Here is a 24,134-nt window from a genome sequence, read left to right on the forward strand (position 1 = left end):
TACCGCTCGCGAATGCATACCAGCACGTCGTGCTGTGGCGCGCGCTTTCTGTTTGCACGCGAAACTTTCGTCATCGCGACGATTATTGGGTAATGCATAATGTACAACGGCCACCGCGGGCATTAATGGGCGTATAGTACGCGATAGTGCGTGCCGACGTAAGCTACAATACGAAAACGGAGGGAAAACTCGCGATGTGAGCTCGACGTGCTTTCCGTAAAACTTGCTCCCCTGGAATTCCGCGACGCGAACCTTTCGAACCACCGCGCGTAATATCGACGACTAACCGTCGTGGCCACGTAGAAAACATTCCGCGAATCGCGAACGCGCGATAACGCATAATGCACGTCAAAGCTCCCGGGAGGATGCGAAAATAGTGCGCGGCGAAGCGGCCCGTTGAAACTTTTCTGCGGCGGGATGAACAATTTGCGGAACTCGACGCGCGATCTCTCTTCCAACGCGGCTCAAAGGACTCAAAGGGCGGTCGCGACGGCACCGTATGTGCGTAAAAAAATAAATAATGAGAGAGTACACGGGAGGCGGAGGAGAAGTATTATGCAAGAAGAAGCAGGGGGAATATATTATCCACATAAATCTATCTTCTGTTCTGTGTGTTTCATAATGGCCCTTTTAACAAGTATGAGAAGAACGTTTAGCTCTTCCTCTCGAAATACTCGTTACTCTTCATGCATCTTTTTTATGAACGAAATTAATAATTAGGAAATAAAAGGAACGTAAAGAGAATGTAACAATTTTACAATCGCTTTCTAATTATTAGAAATTTATGGTTTAATAATAATAATTTTTATTGCTAATGTAAAAAAGCAATAAGTTTCATAGCTATAAAAGATGCAAGAAAAGTGAGATAGAGAATAGTACATGTAAATGCTAAAGCACCGGAAACCTGCTGCTAAAAGCCAGTAACAAATAGCAAAACTTGAGAAAATGAGCTACTATGTACATATAAAAACATTACTATATAAAACTGTTACCTATTGTATCGTATAAATTTATACCGTTATAATGATGCAGAGAGAATAGAGAGATAAGGCAACCGTTTGCAGCTTTCGAACGATAACGCAGAATATTGCAGTGAGTCACTAATGTGGCGCGGTTTGTATTTGCGTTAATCGTGAGTATGCGTTTCCGTGTATGCATCTGCATAACACGTCAGATAATCGGGCTACATACTTGTAAGTACGTGCGATTGCATACAGAGAACGTACCGCTATTATATTTTACAATCACGATGAATAAAATATGATGTCTCACATCTAAATAGTACGCAATTAATTCTGCAATAACAAATTCTTATTTCAGAAAAAAACATAAAAATGATTTATTCCACATGCATCTTTTATATTATAAAATCAATTACGTTGATCCTATATATAACTCGCATAAGTTTGTCTATAAAAAAAGTGTAATTTATGGCAGTCGCTCGCGCTGATTAATAAACTCATAACGTGCCTCGTGAGTTTTATTTGACGTTTTATTTATTTCACGTCGGAGGCATCGCCACGTCCGGACCCAAAGAGGTACGTTCAAACACACGGCAGCGAGTTAAAATTTTACAACTAGCGGAAACATGAGCGCGGTACATCTCGCTCTCTCGCAAAAATGGAATTGCATGTCGCGCGGACGACAAGCTTACGTTCCTGGTACCTGGGGGAAATGCACTCGGGTTAATTTCACGCTTCGGTATCGAATGGACGGTGTCACTATCATCGCTGCGGACCATTACGATCCTGACACCACACTGACAGTTCACGCTCTTTATTTCATTCCACCGTCACGGCAGCTCCTGTTCGATTTCGCTCGAAAAAGTCGAGGATCGGCCAGATGACAGGCCATGCAGCGTTACGTATGTAATATCCAACATATTTTATTACCTTTCTCGTCTGCTAATCGAAATGGATCGCCGATATTAGACAGTTTGGACAACGCGATGAAAATTGGGGTCGTATTAAATTGCTCGAAAGAAATCAAGAGCATTGAATGTATTACGCGACTTCTAAAATCGCGTATTTTTAAACGTATTACTGTTACATTTTCATGATAGACATTACTCAACCCCTTTCTAGTTTCTCCATATTGAAGGCTTTCGAAAATACCTAATAATTTATGGATGAAACATACCGTACGTAATACAAATGTTTCTTCGTTATGATTGAAGTATTAAGTTTAGGTTTAGTTTGCCTCCGTATTGCCGTGCACAATGCATTACGTGTCACAGCCTAAGCAACGGGAATGCATACCGGGTTGCGCCACGTTATGCATCTCGCAAATTAGACGTGACGTAATTACCGTGTTGTTATATTGACTAAAATCAGCGCCGGCGCATGCTACGCGACTCAATCCTCACCGTTTGCGGAAGGATCTCGTGGCATCCCGATGCTCGAAATTCAAAGACAGAGTGTCCCTTTGATATTCAAGAACCCCCCATAGCTCGCTGCGAATTCCTTACGTACCGACGTGTTTCGGGCGGTTCAGCGAAATCATTGCGTACCAACGGTTTAGCTTTGTTGACGCAATCTCATCGAGAGACCCGTGCCAATTTCTCTAGTTGCGGCGTAAACCGCAACGGCTCTCTTCAATTTGGCCACCCGTTTGTTCGCGAGATTCCGTTCCACAGAACAATCTTTGACAATCTTTTTTATAAAAATAATATTGAAATGTTTATTATTCTCAACGAGTAAAATAAAAATAATATTTTATAAAAATTGCTCAAGTGTGCGAGTTTCAATATTCAACATGATTTGAACGATACGCTTAAATATATATATCGCACCCTGAGAAGAATATCTTAGACTTTTTATGGACTTAACTCAAAATTGAAATTTTTTGAGCAATCAATACCGTGACAATATTCTTTTCGGAGTGTGATATATATATTCCTAAAATTATTTATTACATGTCTAGCGCGATATTTTTCATATATCTCTTTTGTAATATCAGTAATATGATTCTCCTTGTAATATGTTATACATATATCAATCAAATCAGCACAGTTGTACTATTAAATGTTTTTTTGAGAATAACTTATGATAAAAATATTCAACGATATAAACTCAAATGCACTGAAATGGCTCATTACAGTTTGTCAACTACCATAATTGTATATTCATTTAATTATAATTATAATACGCTTTTTCCCCAAATTCCCTTTATCGAGACCTCTCGCTCGATTTAGATATGACGCCAATATAATACCATGGCAACTTCGACAGCTCGACAGTCGGATATCCCATATTTCTGCGACGGTACATCCATAGCCGCGATTCGAAACGCTGAATAATATCCGTCGCAGAACGGTAAAGCCGCGAGTGGCACTTTTCGGATAACGTCGAATCTCTCGCTGTGCAGAAAACGTGTGTGTTTCGTCGAACGAAGCGCGGCAAAGAAGTGACACGCATTAAAATGAAGACGTGCCGGCGCATGTCGGCATAAAGCAGGGATAGGTGACGGGTAAACAGGGTCGTATAATTTTTCCAAATGGCATCATCGAGTAATATGCCGGCTATACGCGGCAGTAAGCCGCGAGCTAAATCTGATAATTGAGTTTTATGCCATCGCACGTCGACGTAAATCCCCGCGAATACGGCGTGTCCCGTCGCCGTCTCGTACGGCGCGGCGCCTCCACTTATCTTCTCAGCATTAAGGGGGCATCCTATGCAGCTTGGTACAGAATTAAAGCAACGAGAGGCCAAAGAGAGCGCAAAGTCTCTTTCGTTCATCTCGACGACACTTATAGGTGGAGTCAGAAATCGGAGGCCGGTTTAAAACTTTAGATTAATTTATAGATTTTGATGTTATTTCCTGAGAATTGAAATCAAAGATATTTTCGCGATATACGCGCGATATTAAAAAAAGTTTATAAAAACCGTGCGTCCTTTTTCGTCGGTTAGATACGGCAACAACTTGCGTGAACTTCGTACGATACGGTTAAACCCGATCGATCCTCTCGTACGAGAGAGAGAGAGAGAGAGAGAGAACTTGCATTATCCTGCGAGACACTTAAATTGCCGCTTGTTACACGGTGCCTGCGAGCCGCGAGCCATTGATCTTCCACGAGAGAATTAGCCGCTAAATTACGGACACCCTTTGGATCGAATTGGATCGTTGACTACCGACATGCTGCGCGGAATACCCGAACAGCCTAATTGAAAATCACTTTCACCCCGATTCAATTATGATAAAATGGTTAGCGGAAAAAGATCGCGCCGGAGATGCGTGGAAATAATTAAACGCATGGAGGCATTAAAATAACACCGATACAGAGACACGTCCGCATATTCGGAAGTCGAGTAAGATTTTTGTTGCTCCATTATCGAATTTGCATTATGAAATGCAGCCACTGCGCGCTATATAGCGTTTGATATATGCGCAGATAATTTGAATTCGCAGGTTAATTTGCTCGGTACTTTGCAGCAAAATGTAAATTTAAATACGCGTAATGTGAAATAAAATAAAATTTACTTATTCAGCATCGTTTAATCCCGTATTAAATATATATCTACGAAATGTGGCGGATCATATCTGACGCAAAAGTGCGTTACGTCAAAAATTAGCAGCGTGCTATCGGACGAATTAAGCTGAAATAAATTATGTCGAAAGCCGGATCAAGCATTAACGAATCGCATTGCAAAATAATTCGTGAACGCACGTTGCATAATTCTGCAAATACGTTGATCATTTTAATCAGTGGGAAAAATCAGGCAAAGCGAGCGCGCCAGGCTTGAAATAATACTCTCTTCTGTGAATCCAAATTCCGTTTTGCGAAAAATTAGATTCGATTCGTTTTACTCGCGTCTTTGTTCCCTCATTCGCACTTTTACATCTGCAGCATGCGAGTTTCAACTTCGTGCACGGTGATTTCCGGCGAATCGCGAACGTTCGACAGAGTCACTCGTCCACTCGCAACCGATTCAGGCAATCGGGGCTCGTTCTATTCGTGCCGGTCCGCCTTTGATTTACGACCCCGGGCCGACGGAATCGCTCAATCACCGCGGAATGACTGCTACGCTGAAGCGTCTAGAACGGACTATCTCGTTTCTGACTTGATCGTAGTGACCTGCGAGGTGTGTTCGCGTGCGCCACTTTGATGTCGCTTCTCTCGCGACAACGACACTGCTTACTGCAGTCGCAACGCCGTCCCCGAATCGATCGTATTGTCACTATGGATTAGTTTGAGTTACTAATGAATAATAGATCGAGAAATAAAACGTTAGACAAAACAAACGAAATCGATGCCATTTCTTATTCATAGAGCGACCGGAAGTCACTTCGCAAAGCCGATAATACCGGCGTTGGAATATTTAACTCCTCATAATGTAAATAGGTATTTTTTCCTTATTGCATCAATAATATATAATATCAAAAAATATATTCTATATCGTAATATTAATATCCTATATCATAATCAATGTATTTTTTACGAATATATTTACGAATTGACATTTTTCCTCGAAATATCATTTGCTGTAATAATAATTTCTCTTATGATTTTCGTACGGTTCTCAAATTATCAAATTTTACAAAAATCGCCCCGAACTAATTACGATCCGAGATACACGCTTTCAAAATACATCGCAAAATGTGCTCATTTCCCGATGACTTTTATTTCTGCTCCTCTACACTTCAACGCCTTCCACGCCAGGCTTATCTCGCTTATCGCGGTGCGCCAGCCCCGGGTGCCGGAATCAATCCGATAACGCCGGTCTGATGAGATATCAAGCCGGGGCGGTTCGTGCCGGCGCGATCGGCGCACTCGATAAACACGACAATAAAGAATCCCGCCAGGTCCGACTACGTTGGCGTGTCGAATCGACGATGACAGAATCGATCGCGGATGTAGAGTTGCGAGCGCGCCGGGAGCAGCGCGTGCCGTACATCGTCGGGGGCCAAATCCTTTATATTGACCACGTCGACAATCGCCCGGTGCATCGACGGGTAATTGAAGGTTGTATGAGGGGGAGGACGGAGAGAAATGTTATAAGCCCGCTCGCGGTCGGACAAAGGCTACGCGGGGGCCGGCACGGAGAATTAACGAATCGATCGGCAATTAACATGCTCATTTTACCGGGCAATCGAGGCGAGTCGGGGAACCGACGTAATTGCATCGTAATTATGGCGCATACCGCATTGTCCTCGCGCATTGTATACATAAACAGCTGAAGATTAATTAAAGCAGAATAAAATCGGGCCGGCGACGCTGCGTTCTCGAAAAGAATGCAATCTATATATATGCGGAGTAATAAAAAAGACATCGGCTACGGTTTCAAATTTGACATCGGGTAGAATGCGCGGAAATCAATTTTGGAAACAGCAACTAAAATACTCAGAAACCAAGATATACATAGTTAAATGAAATCCATTTTTAAATTTGCTGTACGACAGTGTATAGAATCTCTTGTAATGAAAATAAAAGAGAGAAAAAAACAGGAGGCAAGGAAAATTTTAAAAGCGAGTGGAAGATGTTGCTTTCCTGAAAGAACGAGATAACTGAGCTTGAGTGTTGCGTACAAAACGGAAATGAATCTTTGGCGACTGGTTACAGAGATGGTAAAGAGAGAGTAAACGAACGATACCCATTCTCCTTCGCGGAGGGAATAGATGTTGTGCGACGGAAACCACAGGGGAGAAACGCGAGTACCAATGTAGGAATACGTACTTCCGATATCCGTCGGTGTGTAATGCCGGCCGCACAATCGCCACCACCATCGCCACCATCAACAAGGATTGTTTGGTGGCAAAGTTGAAGTGTTTGGTGAAACTTGTATGTAATGTTTAAAGAACGTAACTTTTCACTTAAATAATACTATTAAAATAGTATGATTTGACACATTCACCGCCATAACGGCCACTGGTAACCGACACTGAATTTTTTACGCTTTGTCGATCACCGGTGACCGTTATAGAAGAAGTCTAATAAATATTACATATCAGATTTTTGTGCAACTCAATTAATTAAATATTTCATTGTTCTTGTTAATATAAAATCATCTAACTGACGTGAATAACGGAAAGTCAAAAATACGCCTGACGGTGAATGTGTTAACTATCCCATCTGAAGAAGGACGAGAGAACCGGTGAATCTCATAGATCGTGAAATTTCCTTGCGAATGCAGTTGTGCCGATATCATGCATACGTAGATTTTACGCCTGTTTTATTGCCGTCGCATATACTTCGCGTGTTCGTTTTACGAATTGCAGCTGTGCACGTTCGTCGCGCTCGGATTTTTGCCGTGCGATGGAATTTCGCTATATCCGCTGCAGAGTCGGAAGCAGTACCGTCGTACTTTCTTGTCAAAACAATGCGGGATCCGCATGCCACGAAAGAACATTTATACGTTCAGGGGAATACAATGCTCCGTATATATGGACTGGAAGTGGGAAGGTCCTCGCGCTCGTTTTGTGGCTTTCGGCACAAATAACATTTTAAGGATCGCTGCAATTTTAGTCACCGCAACCTTTTTCCTCGCGGCCGTTTAAATAATTTAGTTGTTTAAATGAATGTGGGGAAAAATCTTTACGATTAGATAACTTTAAACGATTAGATTTCGAAAAGAGTGAACATTGAAGCGTATCATTTTTCCTGTTTCCTGCACTTTCAAGTTTTAGACTGAGATCGATTCTCCCCATTCCAAGGATATCGGAGTCTCGCCGCATGATTCGCCATGAGTTACGTGACGAAGTTTCGAAGTTCGGCATTATCGATCTAAGAAATTTGCGAATCTTCGTAATTCGCGCGAGGATGACGCGCCTGAAAAGTACATTAACGAACGCAATTTACGACCTAGCTGCGCGACGCTGTCGCGCGATATGCAAACGTTCGATTACACCGGAGATGCATCAAGTTTAAATTGAATAATGTTCCGTTCCGCAAAATGAGCCTCCATCGTCCGATAACACCGCGGCAATGATAATATATAATTCAATTAATGTCCCATGCGCGCGACGGAATACGTTCATTCTAGTTTGCTGCTCTCGCCGCATGTTGGTACCCTCTTCAGTTGTTTTTTCCTGGCTCGCATCATGATCTCGCTAATACTCCCTTGCCGGCGCGTGTAACTTTATGGCCGCTACATCCACATTGATGATTTTCCCGTATCACGCGTTTTACCGCGTCGGCGAGTTAGCGAAATATCGTAATCCGAAACACGTTTCTCTGTCTTTCTCCCTCTTTCGGTTGGTGAAACACGGAAATATGTGTACACAGAGTATCCCGCTTTTACCGTTAATATCCCAAAATGTACATCTTTTAGTGTAATTTATGCTGACTATTTACAGAACCGTAGAAACGTAGTAATGGCCGGTAGCTGCCGGTTCCATTATTGCCATTTATCCACTAATCCCATTAATACCCCGAAAGGTATATTAATTTTCGATGTAATACTTTTTATCTCTCCCCGACGTTGGATATAAACCCGGTCACGCTTGATGAAATACACGCTCATATGCGATACACACGCGTGCAATTATCATGGATACATTCGGATCTGAGCCATTTATGTTCTTTATCATTCATTTGCGCTTTTCCATCGAGGGTATTAATGGCAACGTTGCCGCGGGAGCATTTTTAATTTAATCTGTTCTATGATATCGCTGCTAATTGATTCGATACATTTCATAAATAATAGCCATAAGCACCGGTTTTTTTTCTTTTTGGTACATTGATTATACTACATTCGCCGCGCTTATCTTCCCGAATACGAGTATTTTCACACATTAGCGGAAGGAATTGCGTTCGTATATCATCAACCTCCTCGGATCGAACGTAAACTTTCATATTGTATCATTTTATGTTATCTCGCGCTCGGCGGCAAAATTGCATTTTCGATTCCACGCCGCCACTAACATATTCGTCACGCGGATAGCAAGTGCAAACTACTAGAAAGAAAAACTACGTATCTTAGGAAATATCGCGTACCTGGGTATTCCTCGTATATCCATATCCCATAAACCTTTCATCGTGAGGTGGCACGATATCCTTTGCCACGTAAAATGGCTCATAAAGAAATTCGAAATTCGTCACATCGTGACTAATGTAGACCTTGCCCGTCTTTACATTTTCATGATGTAGATGGTTCGGTGACACGTCCTGCAGCCACCTATGAAATAAAAAGACTTTAAACATCTATGCGCTATATGTACCGTCCAAAATTTTATATTTTTGATTAACTTTATATTTTATACATACAAAATTACGAGGTTCGTATATATAAAATTAAAAAAATAATCTCTGAATAACGGCAAAATTGTCAATTATTATCAACAAATTATTATTGAAATCGTACAAATAATATAACTTGTAAAAAAAACCATTATGAATTCATGAATTGTCACGTTGGCATTCAATCAATTTCAATCAACGAGTACCAAATCGATTAGTATTTTAATTGTTTTCAATTAATTAAAGCTAACACAATTTCAAGAACTTTATAAAAAATTAATAGGTTATTATTGTTATTAAACAATGTATTTAATATAAAATGTCATTTACCTTGTAAAATTCGTGGCAAACTGATTGTGTATGAAGACTTTCTGGTGGAATGGTCTGGCCAAGCCTTTCCTGGCGAGCCTGATCAGCTCCGTCTTATTTGGGGGAAACCTCACGCGCGTGTCCAACTCGTACGTGGGTATTACATAGGCGCACTTATCACAGTTGTCATTTCTGAGGAACTCGTCGAGTACGATCGTCAGATTGAAGCTCGGCACGATGTCGACGTCCGTTAGAAACACGTAGTCCGTCTGGCAGTTTTTGCGCGCTAGGTTCCGCATGTGGTTCTGCGGATAGACGTTCCGTATCCGCCAATTGGTCTGCTCGTTGGGCACGCGGGTCATGAGCTCGTTGAGCGTGGCTTCCGGTTTGGCACAGTCGACGATGTCCGGTAGTTCAAAGACGCGCGGTTGCTTCTTGGGCGTTCGCATCCTTGGCATGGCTAGGGAGAAGACCACTCTCTCTCTGATAGACTCGTAGCATCTCCTCAGGTACACCAGGTAACGCTGCAACACCTCGAACTCTTCGTCGCCGGCGGCATAGAGCGCGACGGACATCGGCCCGGTCCAGTGCAGGGCGACCTGTACCAGCGAGTGTAACTTCTCCACGGAGCTCTGGGTAGCCAGACATACCCGATAAGTTTGCGAGAGCTCGGTGAATCTGTTGCCGACCAGCACCGAGTCGAACGTCCGGAATATTCGCCGGGCGTCCCATCTGCCGAGCTTAATATCCAGCTTGAGACTGTTAGCGTCAGGTGACGTGGGCTGGTAATCCTGGGTGATGCATTCCGACTGTTGCTCGTGCTTGACGAGGGTGCCGAGATTCCATTCGGTGACGGCGCTCACCTCCACTTCCCGCGGGATCGCTTCCGGCGCGCAGGTCTCCGATTGCAGCAGCAAAAACGTCAGCAGCATGTTCGACAGCGCCAGGATGATCACGCTCGTCAAACTGAGATTCCATGGCCGGCATCCCAGCTAGAAGAAAAAAACGAACATACGGACTCTGATCGCGTGTATCGTTCGCGTTGTTTTGCGCGGATATCATCTTAGAGTTCAGATTTCGACTTCAAAAATATGCAAGAGTGATTTCTGACTGATGATTAGACAGTTTGGTGGATCAGCAATATAATGTGTCCACATTTTTGGAAACAAAAAAATTAGGATTGATACATTTTACATATATATCTTCCATGTATCAAGAATTAAACTCACCAGAATGATATTAGTCTCGATAATATAGCAATGAAATATAAAACAAAGTGATAATATATGCGACAATAATTATAAAAGCTCTGCCACGAGACGTAAGTTATCGTCGAATTACCATTTTCGTGCTCGAGGAACGGGACGAAGTCGCTGAAAACATGACATAGAAAATAATCGTGAGGCGAATATCGTGTGTTCTCTCGTTATAACGTGTTCGCGTTAAGACCAAGGAGTAGCTCCCTTCGTCGTGGCGCGTTTTATGTTCGCCATTTATTCTTCCAGAACCGCGAGGCACAATGTGTCGCCGGCTAGCGTGAATAATTTCATAGAGATACGTGAGCGGAATAAAACGGACGGTGGCGAGATGAGGCCGGCGTATAATGACGAATCTTGCATTAGTCCCCGGTGGCGGACTAACGCCTCGAGAAAGATTACTCCGAATAAAGCGAATTCTTTATATAAAAACAGTCGGAGTGTAAAGTTTGTTATTTATTTGTAGCAGATAATTTGTACGTAAAATACGCGAGGATGGTTCAAATATAAATGGGAATTTGTTTCTATACATGTTATGTGCAACACCACCGGAATGTTTCATATACTATTATTCAATATAATTCCCCTCGACTGCAATACATTGTTTCATCGTTTTAAAAGCTTCCTGATTCCTCGATCAAAGAAGATAGCTTGTCAAATCAGTAGCTTGGTCGCCGAGCATAAGGTTTATTTTTTTTCCACACGATTTCTCCCTTCTCAAAATAATTTTGTTCAATCGTACACTCTCTTGTCTGTGACAAACATTCATTATCAAACTGTGCTTAAAGTCTGATTAAAATTTCAAAAGGATTGGTCCCTTTATTCGAGAGAAATTTGATAATTATTCGCGCAACATTATTTGGCATTGCTCACTCAATCATTGTGACAGCATCTGACTGATGACTTTGTGAAGACGCGGATTGTTACGACCTGCAAGATATGGCCTGTCAGAACGCATTACAACATGCAAGGCGACACAGATTGATTAGACCGGGAAAGTGAACTTTTCAACTTACATTTCCGATTATATTTGAACCACCCTCGTATGTTCGTTCGCTCACAAAAAGCACAGTTTACTTCGCGAAATAATTTAATTAAAAATATGAATTTTTTTAATCAAATACAAAAAATAAGAAAAAGTACAATTCAGCATTTTGTTGTTTAGTCGTGCAGCTGCTATAATTTCGAAAAATGATTAGCTTTGAAACTAAAAAAAATCGCTCGTGTGACTAGAATACGAGACTAAAGCAAACAGCAGGAAAATACACCTGCTCTGGTAAAGTGCAGTCAAGCACGCGCGCATTGTTCTACACCTTCTCTGAACGTATCAAAATGTGTAATCGGATTATATCCTTCGCACGTATTTGCGAGGGAAGTCAAGAAAGTCAAGCAAGGTGCGTTTAAACTGAAGATATTTCGCTCTCTTCTATAAATAGGGAGATTACCGTCGCACGCATTGGGGTAATTTCAGAAAAACATGGCCAAAAGCATAGTTTTTGTTCAAAAGTAAGGAAAAGAAGGTGCAATATGTATTCGAATATTTTACTTTCAATGTATTTTGAATTTAAATAATGGTGAGGCTATAAGAAACATTATTCATTATCTTCTTAAAATTACAACTAAATATTTTATGAATGTCATTTTATAATATGCACTAAATTTAAATAAAAAATGATTGCATAAAAATAAAAACTTTAATATTTGTGATATATAGGTATACTGAAAGAATTAATTACATATATCAGAATTAATGTAATTATACTATCATAAAAGATACAAATACAAGACATCCTTATAGTATTCTATTTAAATGTCTACAATATACTCTCACATAAATTTCGAAAACATTCGAAAGTATATTTTTTATCTATAGAAAGATAAAAGATCTTTTCCTACGCATGAAATAAAGTATTTTCTTTTTATAAATTATACATTCGAATCACTTGTGCGAATAATCCTACAGATCTATAATAGGTCATTTTTAAATAATAATATAATACAGTTACATAACTTCACTAATTAAATTCATGAAATAGAAACGCAATTTCAAAAACACAAAATTCGCAACTTCATATTTTGGCTCTTAGCCAAATATTTTTAGAAAGTTTTTACAAAAATACCTCACTGTGCGACGTTCTAAGTGAGGAACTTACGATAACATTGCAACGGCTGAAGTTGTTTTTAAACAAAAACTCATGGAAGTGGTTCGGTCACCGGCGAAAGTGCCGAACTGCCGAACAACTTACTGACAACAGTCTGTTGTGACTGTCGAGTGCAGAGCAAGGACCGCTTTACCGTCCTAATTATCGTGAGTCTGTTATCCGACAGAACCCTTTGTAAAAATCAGTGTCAGTCCTATAACAAGATAACGGGGACGACAGCATCGAACGTCGAAAACTAGGCATGGGATCAAGATTAAATCAAGTTTCATTTTTTTTTAATTTGAGTAATATTCATAAGAAATAATATTTCACTGTTCTTGCGAAGTAATCGAATCCCGATTAGTTAGTTTCAAATTTTAGAATAAGTGCCCGCAGGATTCGAAATGTACTTATAAGTAATTTTTATCGTAACGAACTGAATCTTTTACAAGTAGTAAAGCAGTTCAAATATATTTTAATATAATATATAAGTTACCATATAAAATTGTAATAAAGATATAATCGTGTGTGTGTGTGTGTATATACACACACACATTATGCTTCACACATTTAATTTCTAATAAAGTACTCGTAAAAAGTTCGAACATATATCCGGTTCGAGTTTATTTAGAATTAACACTCTTGTTTTTCGAGGAACTCATAAAGGGTTCGAACCCTTTCGTCCAAGTTTGAGTATACTTGAAGTATTGTTTTTATTTTTCAAAGTAATTATAGAAAGTTCGAAACTATGCCAACAGATTCGAACCTACATGTAAGATACTTAATCCAATTACTATCGAAAACAATGAAAAAGACAAAAGCGAACGAGAAATATCTGTTTTTTTTTTGTTTAGTTACTGTCTTGATATAAAATTTTTTCTCTGCAAAACCAATCAATACAAAAATAACAAAATAAGAATTATAAAATGTCCAAGGAATGAATTTTTATTTCTATATCATAATCACAATTGTAAACTGATGTAACATCTTGTCTAATCAGGTAGAAAAATGCAATCACTGTACAGCTCTCGTAGAACAGACGTCGACTTGCTTTTCCTCAGAGCAAGTGAAATCTCCAATATTTCGTTCTCAATTTGCCGCGGATAAAACAATACGAGAGGCCCTGGGGAACCTTAACTTTTTAAGTTGCTTTTAAAATAATCCAAAAATTCTTTCCTGTTTAATATCGTCATTTTAATATGAACCGAGTTTCGTATTTCTCTTTATATTTTTATCTTTGTAATGAATAATTTAATAACCCAGCTGAGACTTGCCCTACTGTTCTAGTAAGGATTCCGGGATGAAACGCGATGCTGAAACTTGGTGCGTATCGAGTTACCCACCCTGGAATGTCGAACGCTCCAATACCGGCCCTCGGCAAAAATCGCTAAACCGCGGCGAACCACTCGACGCGGGAAATCCGCCCTAATGCGCCTTGGGGGAACAATGTGCATCGCGGGCATAAACGTCGGTCATAAGTATCCCGCCGTAGCAAGTTCCGCGCCGAGGGCAAAGGGCGGCCATGGCGTTACTAACTGCAAACCCACCGAAAATTATATACACACCGATAAGAACTTCGCGGGGCAACCCTTCCTCGCACCGCGCCCCACGTGCTCACCCGCTTTCCATCTGGATGTTCAACCGGCGGAACTAACACCCGAGGTAAGATCTTCGCGCCCGAGGGATATAAATCATTCCTCCTTCTCCATTTCCTTCCCCCGTTCTCTCCGGGCCCCCTCAACCATCCCGCATCGACCTGCGGCCTCACCGACGCCGCGACGGACAAACGTTGGCTATTCGGAACGTGCGGTGGTCGTCTTTTCGAGCGCGAGCGCGGGGAGGTCTCGAGTGGAAATGCATCTTCTGGAGGAGCCTTGACCGACTTTGAGGAAGCGGATATCGAATGCATTAGGGTGCGAAACGAGTCGCTCGCATAATGTACTCACTCGCGCGATGTTACCCTCCCGCGAGTTACAGCTTGTATGCGGAACGCGCGCGCGTGTATGTATGTGTAACGCATGTATGCATACCGCAACGCATTACACGCCGTTCCTCTCGCGGGACAAGCTGTACTCGATGGGTATGGCAAGCGCAAATGTTTGACGATTCGAAGGCGCATCCAGCGCGGTACGTCAACCCGACGACGTCGCGTCGACGGGAAACCGGCGGGAACGACGACATTTTCGACGATATTCCGTGTGTTATCTCAGCGAGCAGGTGTGGAATCATGAATAAGAACGAAGTTTCTGTCGTTTTCCTTAGCTCTTTTAACTCCGTCGATTATAAATTTAACGGATTTCACCTGACACGTTTACATCTGATGTAATAATTGAGTGAAATAGTTTCAATTTTCAACGTAGATTGCAGACAGCACGTTTGCGCGCGCGTTCTAATTTAAAATTACCAGCCGCCAATAAAATTATCCCAATTATAAGTACCGCGCGGCTGCACTATTGAGAAAACAAAATGTTAACATGCGAATTAATTGCTTAATACCGTTGCCTCAATACTGGCGAACGGCCGGTGCAGTTTTATTATGCTATCGAGCTTTTCGTTTGTAACACGCCCACAAAGCAGTAACGTACACAGTTGCGCTTGTTTGGCACGTTTACCGCGCGTTTTCACAGATAATATTTGAAAACGACAGCGTTACATATAAAGCCCCAGACAGCTATTAAACGTACCGCCGTAAAAAAAAAAAAAAAAATACGGGAAACGGTGCCGTTTGGCGAAATTGTTTAAAGCAACGACGACGGCGAACCGCGAAGCTGGCGAAAAAATTCCGTACTATATTTTTCTTAGTGCGCGCCGAGAAAGACTGCCATTACACACCGCGGCGGTACGTAAACCAACCAACTTCGTCATAACTATTTTCTTATAATCTGTTCGACAAACGCGGTTTTTCCACCATCATGTTTTCGTTCCATTTCGCTGCTTGTCGTATCATTATTACGAAAAAAAGTGCGGACGAGTACCTCGATGGCGCAATCATCTTTGTTTTGCATAAAGAAAAACGTGGAAGCGACGTTGCAACGTGCGCAAAAACCTATGGAAATGTCGCGCAATGAAGTGAGAGTACACTTGCAGGGTGCTTTTGTTAGGTAATAGAATATATACCAGAGATCCTCCGTTAAGACATGTGTTTTAATCATGGTCACGTAAGTCAATATACGACGAAGAAAAATACAAGATGATACTTGGAATATTTTAAATGCAAGCTGTAAATAGAAGGATTTTTCATAAATGTCCATGTTTGGATTAAAACAGATTATTCCGTTCCGGTAAAATTTTTCTCAAAACGGAAGCATCGCACAAAGTTTAAGCAACAACGTGACAAAAACTGAAGTAGTAAAAGAGATTACAGCAAGAGATAAGTAAGCAAATAGGAATAAAAAAAAAACAAATATACGTGTCCGTTAAACAAATTAATAAATACCTCTCAACATTCACATTATGAATATCAAGATAAAAGGTTACTGAAAAGCTTCCGCGTGTTATTGCGAAACTTCCAGGCGTTCCTTCTCGTTTACGTGATGCCCTTCGTTGCACACGTCGCTAACGCTCTGCGAAAGGACGCGGAGCGTCGCCGTTGAGAAGGAACATCAGTTGCAGGTATTTTTACAACCCAGTGCGGAAACCCCCGAGTGCATCCGTGCACGCCGGTGTAAAACGCGAGAAAATTCCTGCCGCCGTCGACGTCCCGCCCCGAAGAGGACAACCACCGCACCGGTGTCCTGGTGTGTCCTCCGTGTCTGGTGGGCAGATATATTAACTCGTCGTGACGTCGCGCACGGCTGTGGCGGGAAAAGAGGGTAAAAGAGGGACGAGAGACGTCCTCCGTCGTGTTCCCTCCGCAAGGATGTTTGCATACTATTACTGTCGGCAAATCCCCTACGTCGCGCGCAGCGGACGCTCATTACAATTGCAAGAGAGGGCCGGGCGCGCGCTTCGAGGCTCTCTCGCTCTCGTCGCGGGGTAATATCAGAATGCATTGGGATGTGCATTCGGAAGTGTCTCGATTCCGCGATTCTTCGAGGGACGGCCATCCAACCCCTCTTATCCGCTTTTACCCTCCCGGCGACGCGCGACCGGCGACGCAGCCGCCGCATAAAGAGGGAGAAATTTAATATTTTCGAGCTCGAGGGGAAACTCTCTTGAAGTCCATTAAAAATGAACCACGGCATGAGATCATGTACATAACTGAGCGACCTCGTGCGATCAGTCTCTGTATCGATTGATATTTAAAGATTTGGAGGAGAGGGGAGTTTAATTAAACCAGCAGAATTTGCGGAAGAGCGTTTCGAATTCGTATGAGATATTTATTACGATTCTAGATTGATATGTGTACGTGTGTACTATTTGAAAAGTGTATGTAATACACTTTCTCCCTTTCGTCCGTGAGATTTTAAATTTCAAACTGTTTGAATACGGATGATCTTTCTCTGATCTCATCATGCTTGCTTGCGGAATCCGATCGGCGTTCGACGTCACACAGTAACATCAAACGTTCGTCAATCGAGTCCACCACAAAATAGCATCGTTTCTCCGATAAATGCCGCGCCTCCCATTGGTAAGCAATGGGAGCTCGTGCGGACGTCGCTTGCAAATACGCGGCGATTGCGGCGCGGCGGTAACGGCAACTATGATCCACGTGAAGGAGATGAAAGAGGAAGATCGATAGGCGGATCTGCGCTTTGCGTAGCCGAAGCCGATCAACGTCGGTCGGACAACACAACTATCGAGGGCGCGCGCGGTTAGTCGATATTCATTCCCGAGGCAAAGAGCATTTACGCAAATGTGTAACAGGCTCAGAAACAGCGTTGTAACTAAAAAAAAGGAAAAAAGGGGGGTAAAAAAATAAAAAGCGAGAGATGTATTTTCGATGCGGCAAAATACAGCGATAGCGAGCACGGATCGCTAATAATATTGAGCCTGATCGGAAATCTCAAACCGTCCTTGCATCTAATTGTTGCGCACATTTTCCGCGTTCTTACGAACGATCGAACATATCGATTACAGTCAAATAGCCAAAAGCTGTCAGAACACACGGACATCGATAGTCGTACGAAGTTCCGACGACCTATGGGTAATTCGAACAGGATGGAAACTCATGTGCGCACCCAGGTAGCTGCTTGTCAATGCACAGCTCTACACGTCTCTACATGGTACACGAGGACCCGACGGTATAGACACTAACGATAGGTACGTGAAGTACTCTAACGGAGGCGCGGCGACGGTGCCGATGTGTACGGAAGGTGGAGTCACGGCATGATTGATTATGCGAACACGCTGTTATCACTGATTCAGTCTGCAGCGTGTAGCGCGCGTGTACCGGCTGGAATCGACCGTCGAATGTGTGCACATTACACAACTAATCCATTATCAAATTGTGTATTTGGGCTGCGGTTCTCGCTCGCGCTCACGGATCGCGGAACGACCGTATCGCTCCGGGCGGAGATAAAACCCCGGATCGAACCTGTCTGTGAAAATCTCCCGTCCAATTTAGAAAATTAGACATCCAGGAACTAAATTCCTTCGGCTGCGTTTTAATTCGTTGACTTTTTACGTTGGCAATTACACACTCGCGTATGCGATGCACGGTTCTCTTATATATAAGCACAAAAAAAAACTGGCACCATGGTTTAAACTAAGTATTAAAATCTTGTTACTAAAATCATGGTAATTAAGTAACACGTTGACTATCAAGCCATATTTGGGAAAAAATCTCTTAGTTTTTTATGGACTTGAGAATCAAATTTTTTTGTGAATAAATTTTCAGTTTTTTGACGCCATAATTAATTTTTTATTCTTACCCCAGAAGCCCACTGTCAATTTTATTAAATATTTCCTACAAATCTCTTCGTAACTGCGATTTAAATGCAAATCGAGGCAGTACGAGTTAATTATCGTATTTGGCAGTCAACGTGTTAAAGACCAATAATACATCTTGAAAACGAATCTCTTGAACGTTCTTGGTTCCGCGCGAAGCGATAGACCGGCACTCGGTGACCGCCGGAATCCCGCATTTATACGCTCATCAATAATGTTCTGTAATTCAGCGGGCGACAGGAGATTACGAGAGTGCCGATTGTTTATTCTGGTCCACAGCGCGTGATAGCGCGCAGCCTTCGCACATCCGTGCGAAATTACTTTTGCAACGCAGCTACACGTGCAGCGCGATCACATTTCCGCACGCTCAACCACCACAAGAGATCCAGGATGACTCTCGTGTATTTTTTTCTCTCATATCCCGACGTTCCGGATGCCATCCGGACGGCTTCGATAACGGACGCATGTTCTATGCATGACATTGTCCGAAAACCGCGAGCTGACGCGCGATTTCGCAGTTTTTGATGGGAGATCCGCGTACCCCGTATGTTAGATTGACGAGAAAATCCGGATACAATACCTCCTGTTGTTAATAAATTAAGGGAATGAAAGAAGGATATATATATATTTGCCGGACTTTTATTACTAATTATTTACATCCGCTATTCATTCTTTAAATATTTTTCTTATCGGACAGATATATTTTTCGTGCTTTTATTGCTAATTATTCACATCCGCTATTCATTCTTTAAATAATTTTCTTTATTATGCATCGTGGAAATACGTGGAGATATTTTCGACATATATATAAAAAACTTACAAATAAAGGTATCTGTAATGAATAGAAAAGTGACCAATGAACGATAATGTATTTCTAGCCGATGTTGCTGCTTTCGTCTAATTAAATTCTTTATACATATTTCAATAACACATTTACGTTTCAGATATTTTTAATTATCATTCATTTGTGAAAAGTAGGTATACGTTACATACAATAAGTCTTTTCTTGTTGCACAATATTCATGTATTCATTGTTATTTATCAAATTATTGGTTTATCTAGCATGAACAGTTTTCTCACATTTATTGCTTTTTTTCGCTACAGACTGCTTCCATTTACTTTGCCCGATATCAATCTTGATTTGTTATCTCCTAGTACGCTAATCCACGTTCTCTGTTAATGATACATTTTTTTTACGTGCCTGCTTTTATTTCGTATATTTTGTATTCCGCCGTCCTAAAAACATACGATAAATTCTATTCCGTATCGGAGTATGCTGCTGCGAAATGGCATGAAAGAAAGGCCGCGAATGCCGACGTATAACAGGAGGAAAGAAAAGGGAGAAAGAGAGAGCGCGGAGTTTCGCGTGCAGATAACGGATAAAGACTAAATTCCGCCTTTCAATTTCGCCGCAGTCCCATTTTACTTCTGGTTCAGTGCCTGGATGCGCCTCGCCGCGCCGCGCCGCGCTACGCCGCCGCCGGTGCAACGTCGCGGTCGGCGCGCTGCAACGTAACTTAGCTCGAGAATAAACTGAATACCATTCATTACGGTAACCCATCTCGTGCACGGGCGCCAACGTCGAAGGCGCCACTGAAAAGCTGAGAATTGGAAATTCTTTGAAACTCGTCCCTCACCTCCCTCTATCCTCGCTCCCTTACCGCCAACCATCGGATACAACGGCTGAAAAGGGCCATTCGAGAGAGATGCGGTCCGCGATAATAAACGAATCTCGCCCATTCCCCTGGCCGAGACGATAGGCCGACGTGCGTATTATCGAACCCTCGAGAGCGGTATCTCTCGAACCGGGAGCAGCGTTAGAACGTTCGATATCTCGTTGAGTCGTTTTATACTAAGCAGACGCTGATAAAATTTTCACGAAAACAAAGCTTCCTCTATGAGGAAGCAAAAATCACTCTATCATTCGGGCGCCACTCTTTTGATGTCTGTCTCCAGCGCTTCCGGTGTGCTTGCTCATGAAAATGTATGCCAGACTTCGTTATCTGCTAATAAATTTCTACTTCATCTTCCATCGGCGGAAAATAAGTGGATTAAAAGGGGAATTGATAGAAATTCGCTCTGCAAAATCAATTTCTTACCTGTAACTTCACAAGTTAAATTTTTATTACTTTCTTTTAATTCGCCTGATTTTTTTATGGATAACAACGTCGGATAACAATGAAATAAAATACTTTAAGAGGTACTTTAAAGATAGAAAGACGAGAATTACGTTCTAACGTAACTAAAAGTATTTTTTTTTTAATTTGTTGTCTTGTATCGTATTTAAAGACCGTTGCGAGAGCGCTCCAAGCAAAATATCAAGGAACCCTTTTAATCTGTCATCCAGAAACGTTACTCGTGTAATTACCGACTGCATATGGGTGCAAAAGCTAGTTAGTCGCTTTCGATGGGAGTGCTTGGAAAGGGAATCTTACGGCAAAGTCGCGCAGAGAGTAGAAGTATATCACCGCCGCAGGAGTTAAAGACGAGAGTTATCCTCGTCGAGTGGCGAAACCACTGCAATTAAGCAACTACCTTTTCCCTTTCGCCCTCTTCTTTCTTCTTACTCCTCCTTCTCGCCCCCTGTCTTACTCACGAACCCATCTTTTTGCGTCTTTACGCGATAATTAGCGCATCTTCAATTTTCCTGCCGTTGCACGTATTTGCTTTGCATAACTTCTGAGATAATTAAACAAGCTGTGATTCTAAGACGTGTCACTGGCAGCCGGCGCGGCGACGCGACGATGCAAACAGTGGTCCACGACGACTTGGGAAACACGGAAGACGAGACAGGCAGTCAAGCCTACTTCGTCGAGTTTTCTGTTTCTCAGACATGTAAATTACGTCACCCGGAGTCGTCTCGGCGAGTAATTATTGCATCTCATGCACGAAGCGCCATTGCTAACGCTGAAAATCAGCCGGGACTGATTAAATATGCGCCGGTGTAACGAATAAAAAATGATATCCTAAAAACGTTAAACGTGAAATGTGAATTGTGTGAATACGGTTTTTAATTTGTTGAAATACGCATACGTATACCCGTAGGAGTACATTTAGCGGTGTAATTTAATAATATATTGCCTCTAAATGTAACGAGATACGCACAAAATTTTAATTAATTGGAAACAATTTACTTCCTATACAATAATTTACTTTAAATTCCCGAGCAAATATGCCGAATCTTAATTAAGCAAAGAAAAAAAATGTTCGACAAACTCGCGTTAAATAGAGTGATAAATTCAGCTGCATACTTCTCTGGGAAAAATAAATTAAATAATGCCGAACGACCTGGATTACTTTAATTCATACTCTCTGACGTATAACAATGCGTAACAACGCGGGAAAAATTTTTTCGAGAATTTTTCGAACGTGAAATTAAATTACTCTCTCGCATATCTCTTATTTCGGGGAATCTGTAAATATTATATTCGGCGATTGGAATGCGAAAATACGTGGTGTTCGTTCTCTAATAAGGGCCCTTCATCAAATTCAGCACGGTACGGCAGCGCGTATTCCAAGATCGTACTTCATCATACAGAATCAGCGCTGTGTATCATGTGAAAAATGACGGGGAGTGTAAGCGTGCAAAACGGAAGCGTGCATGGATGTCGAAAAAAATAAATAAATAAATAAACAAATAAAAATATTTCGTCCAGAGCGCCGAGGGACTTCAGACGGACGGTGTCGGTATTCGGCATCCACTATAATGCAAACGTTTTCGATTCGCATATCCGGCACGCATCCCCGAGCCCATTGAAAACAGCCGGAAACGATAAAACAATATACCTGGTCGCGCTCTCGCGAGCCTCGCATCGAAAACACTTGGAAAATGTATTGAAAACACTCGAAAATGATTGAAATCAAACAAGTTACGAGGTTGACGAGCGAAAGAGCGAGAGATTGGATGGACGAGAGGGGGGGATGAAAAAGAGGACTCTATCGGACATCCTCGCATCCCAAATACACGGGAGGTCGATAGTTCAGACCGATGATTTCGGACGCTGCTCGCTGGCAGGAGATACTATCAACGAGAGCAGTGGCACAGAAGGGTAACTCGACCGCGAATAAATTGGTCGTTTCGAGGTCGGTATATCGTCGAGTACTCTATATTTTCGCTCCGGGCTGGCCGATCAAGCATCCGGCGGATTATACGGACGCTGATTTTCGTCAGCTCATTCGACGACGTGACGTAACGCGAAGCGAAAAACCAGTTACGAACGTTCGACGATACATTTCTGCAGAGCGCGCACACCTGAGCACCGTAATTCTAAATCCATTTCAGCCCGTCAGTCGGACATTGATGATCAATACCTATTTGAAATCAATACCGATAGCGTTAACGAATTATATTGATCCCATTTTAGAATCGTAACATTTTTGCCAACTACTTAAAAATTGAAAATTTGCACCGATCTAATAAAAACTGTCATATTGCAAATATCTTGATCTATTCTTTTATTTTTAGAATTTTGAGTATTGTTTGTGCACCACATGTTTTAATTATTCATTGTGGAAATATGTGGAAAGCTTTGAGATGACCGGAATATTTTATCAAACGTTCATCGGCAGCGAGTTATTGTGGGAATATCGATGAACAGAATGAGAAGGTGAAAGCAGTGAGAGAAATTGCGCCACATATTTAAAAAAAAAACACGAAATGTAGAACTTTTTAATCTCTTCTGCTGAATGTGCATTCGTATTTATGTACATAGAGAACACAGAACACTCATAAATTCCGTTAATCAATGCCAGAAATGATTATACTTCCAATGAATAATAATCTTCTTTAATATTTTGCGAGCGTAATAATTATTATCATTTAACATGGCAAACTTAACGCTCCTATTGTTACTTGCGTAAAAACTATTGGCGTAAACCATTACGAGCTCGTCGACTAGCATCGTGGGAAAAAGGGCTTTAATGTACCTGATGTAGAATAATAAACGTGCCGCAATTAAAACATAAATAATAACAGTTTACATAAATAATCGTCGGTATCGATGTGGCCGTTAATGAAACGCTGTTAATTATTAGATTTATTCGTTAATAATTGCCAAGCGGAGTGATGAGCCGAGCCGATAATTAACGGGACAACGTAGCAGAGTGGACGAATTAACGCGCGATGAATCCGTAATTAGGAAAAAACCGCCGTCGATTCCACACGGGCATTCATGCAATATACAGGCTTATGGAAGCGTAAAATATGGATAAAATCATCACTCGCGTGTTTGAGAAACTTTGTCTACGCACTAGGCGGACAGTGATTACGCCGTTAAAGATTATTTCGACAGGGAGTCATTAAATAAGCTGCTATCATTATAATCTGCTTTTTAGATTACGAACAATTACGCACGCATGCATTGGCGTTCCTATCTTAAGCCACGTTATATAAATTTCTGTAGAAAACTGTATCGAAATAAAATA

At 41.7% G+C, this 24,134-nt stretch overlaps 1 protein-coding gene across 2 annotated transcripts in view; it reads right to left on the reverse strand.

Annotated features, from left to right (window-relative positions):
- Positions 1–24,134, reverse strand: part of LOC139814305 (beta-1,4-glucuronyltransferase 1) — a 56,109-nt gene that overhangs the window by 29,736 nt on the left and 2,239 nt on the right. For both annotated transcript variants that reach the window (XM_071780480.1, XM_071780479.1), the window contains exons 2-3: positions 9,506–10,476; positions 8,933–9,113 (exon numbers count right to left, since the gene is read on the reverse strand). In XM_071780480.1, coding sequence (XP_071636581.1) covers positions 8,933–9,113; positions 9,506–10,476 — 1,152 coding nt within the window. The remainder of the gene's footprint in view (positions 1–8,932; positions 9,114–9,505; positions 10,477–24,134) is intronic.

Source organism: Temnothorax longispinosus, chromosome 6 (assembly GCF_030848805.1).
Source record: "Temnothorax longispinosus isolate EJ_2023e chromosome 6, Tlon_JGU_v1, whole genome shotgun sequence".
NCBI lineage: Eukaryota > Metazoa > Arthropoda > Insecta > Hymenoptera > Formicidae > Temnothorax > Temnothorax longispinosus.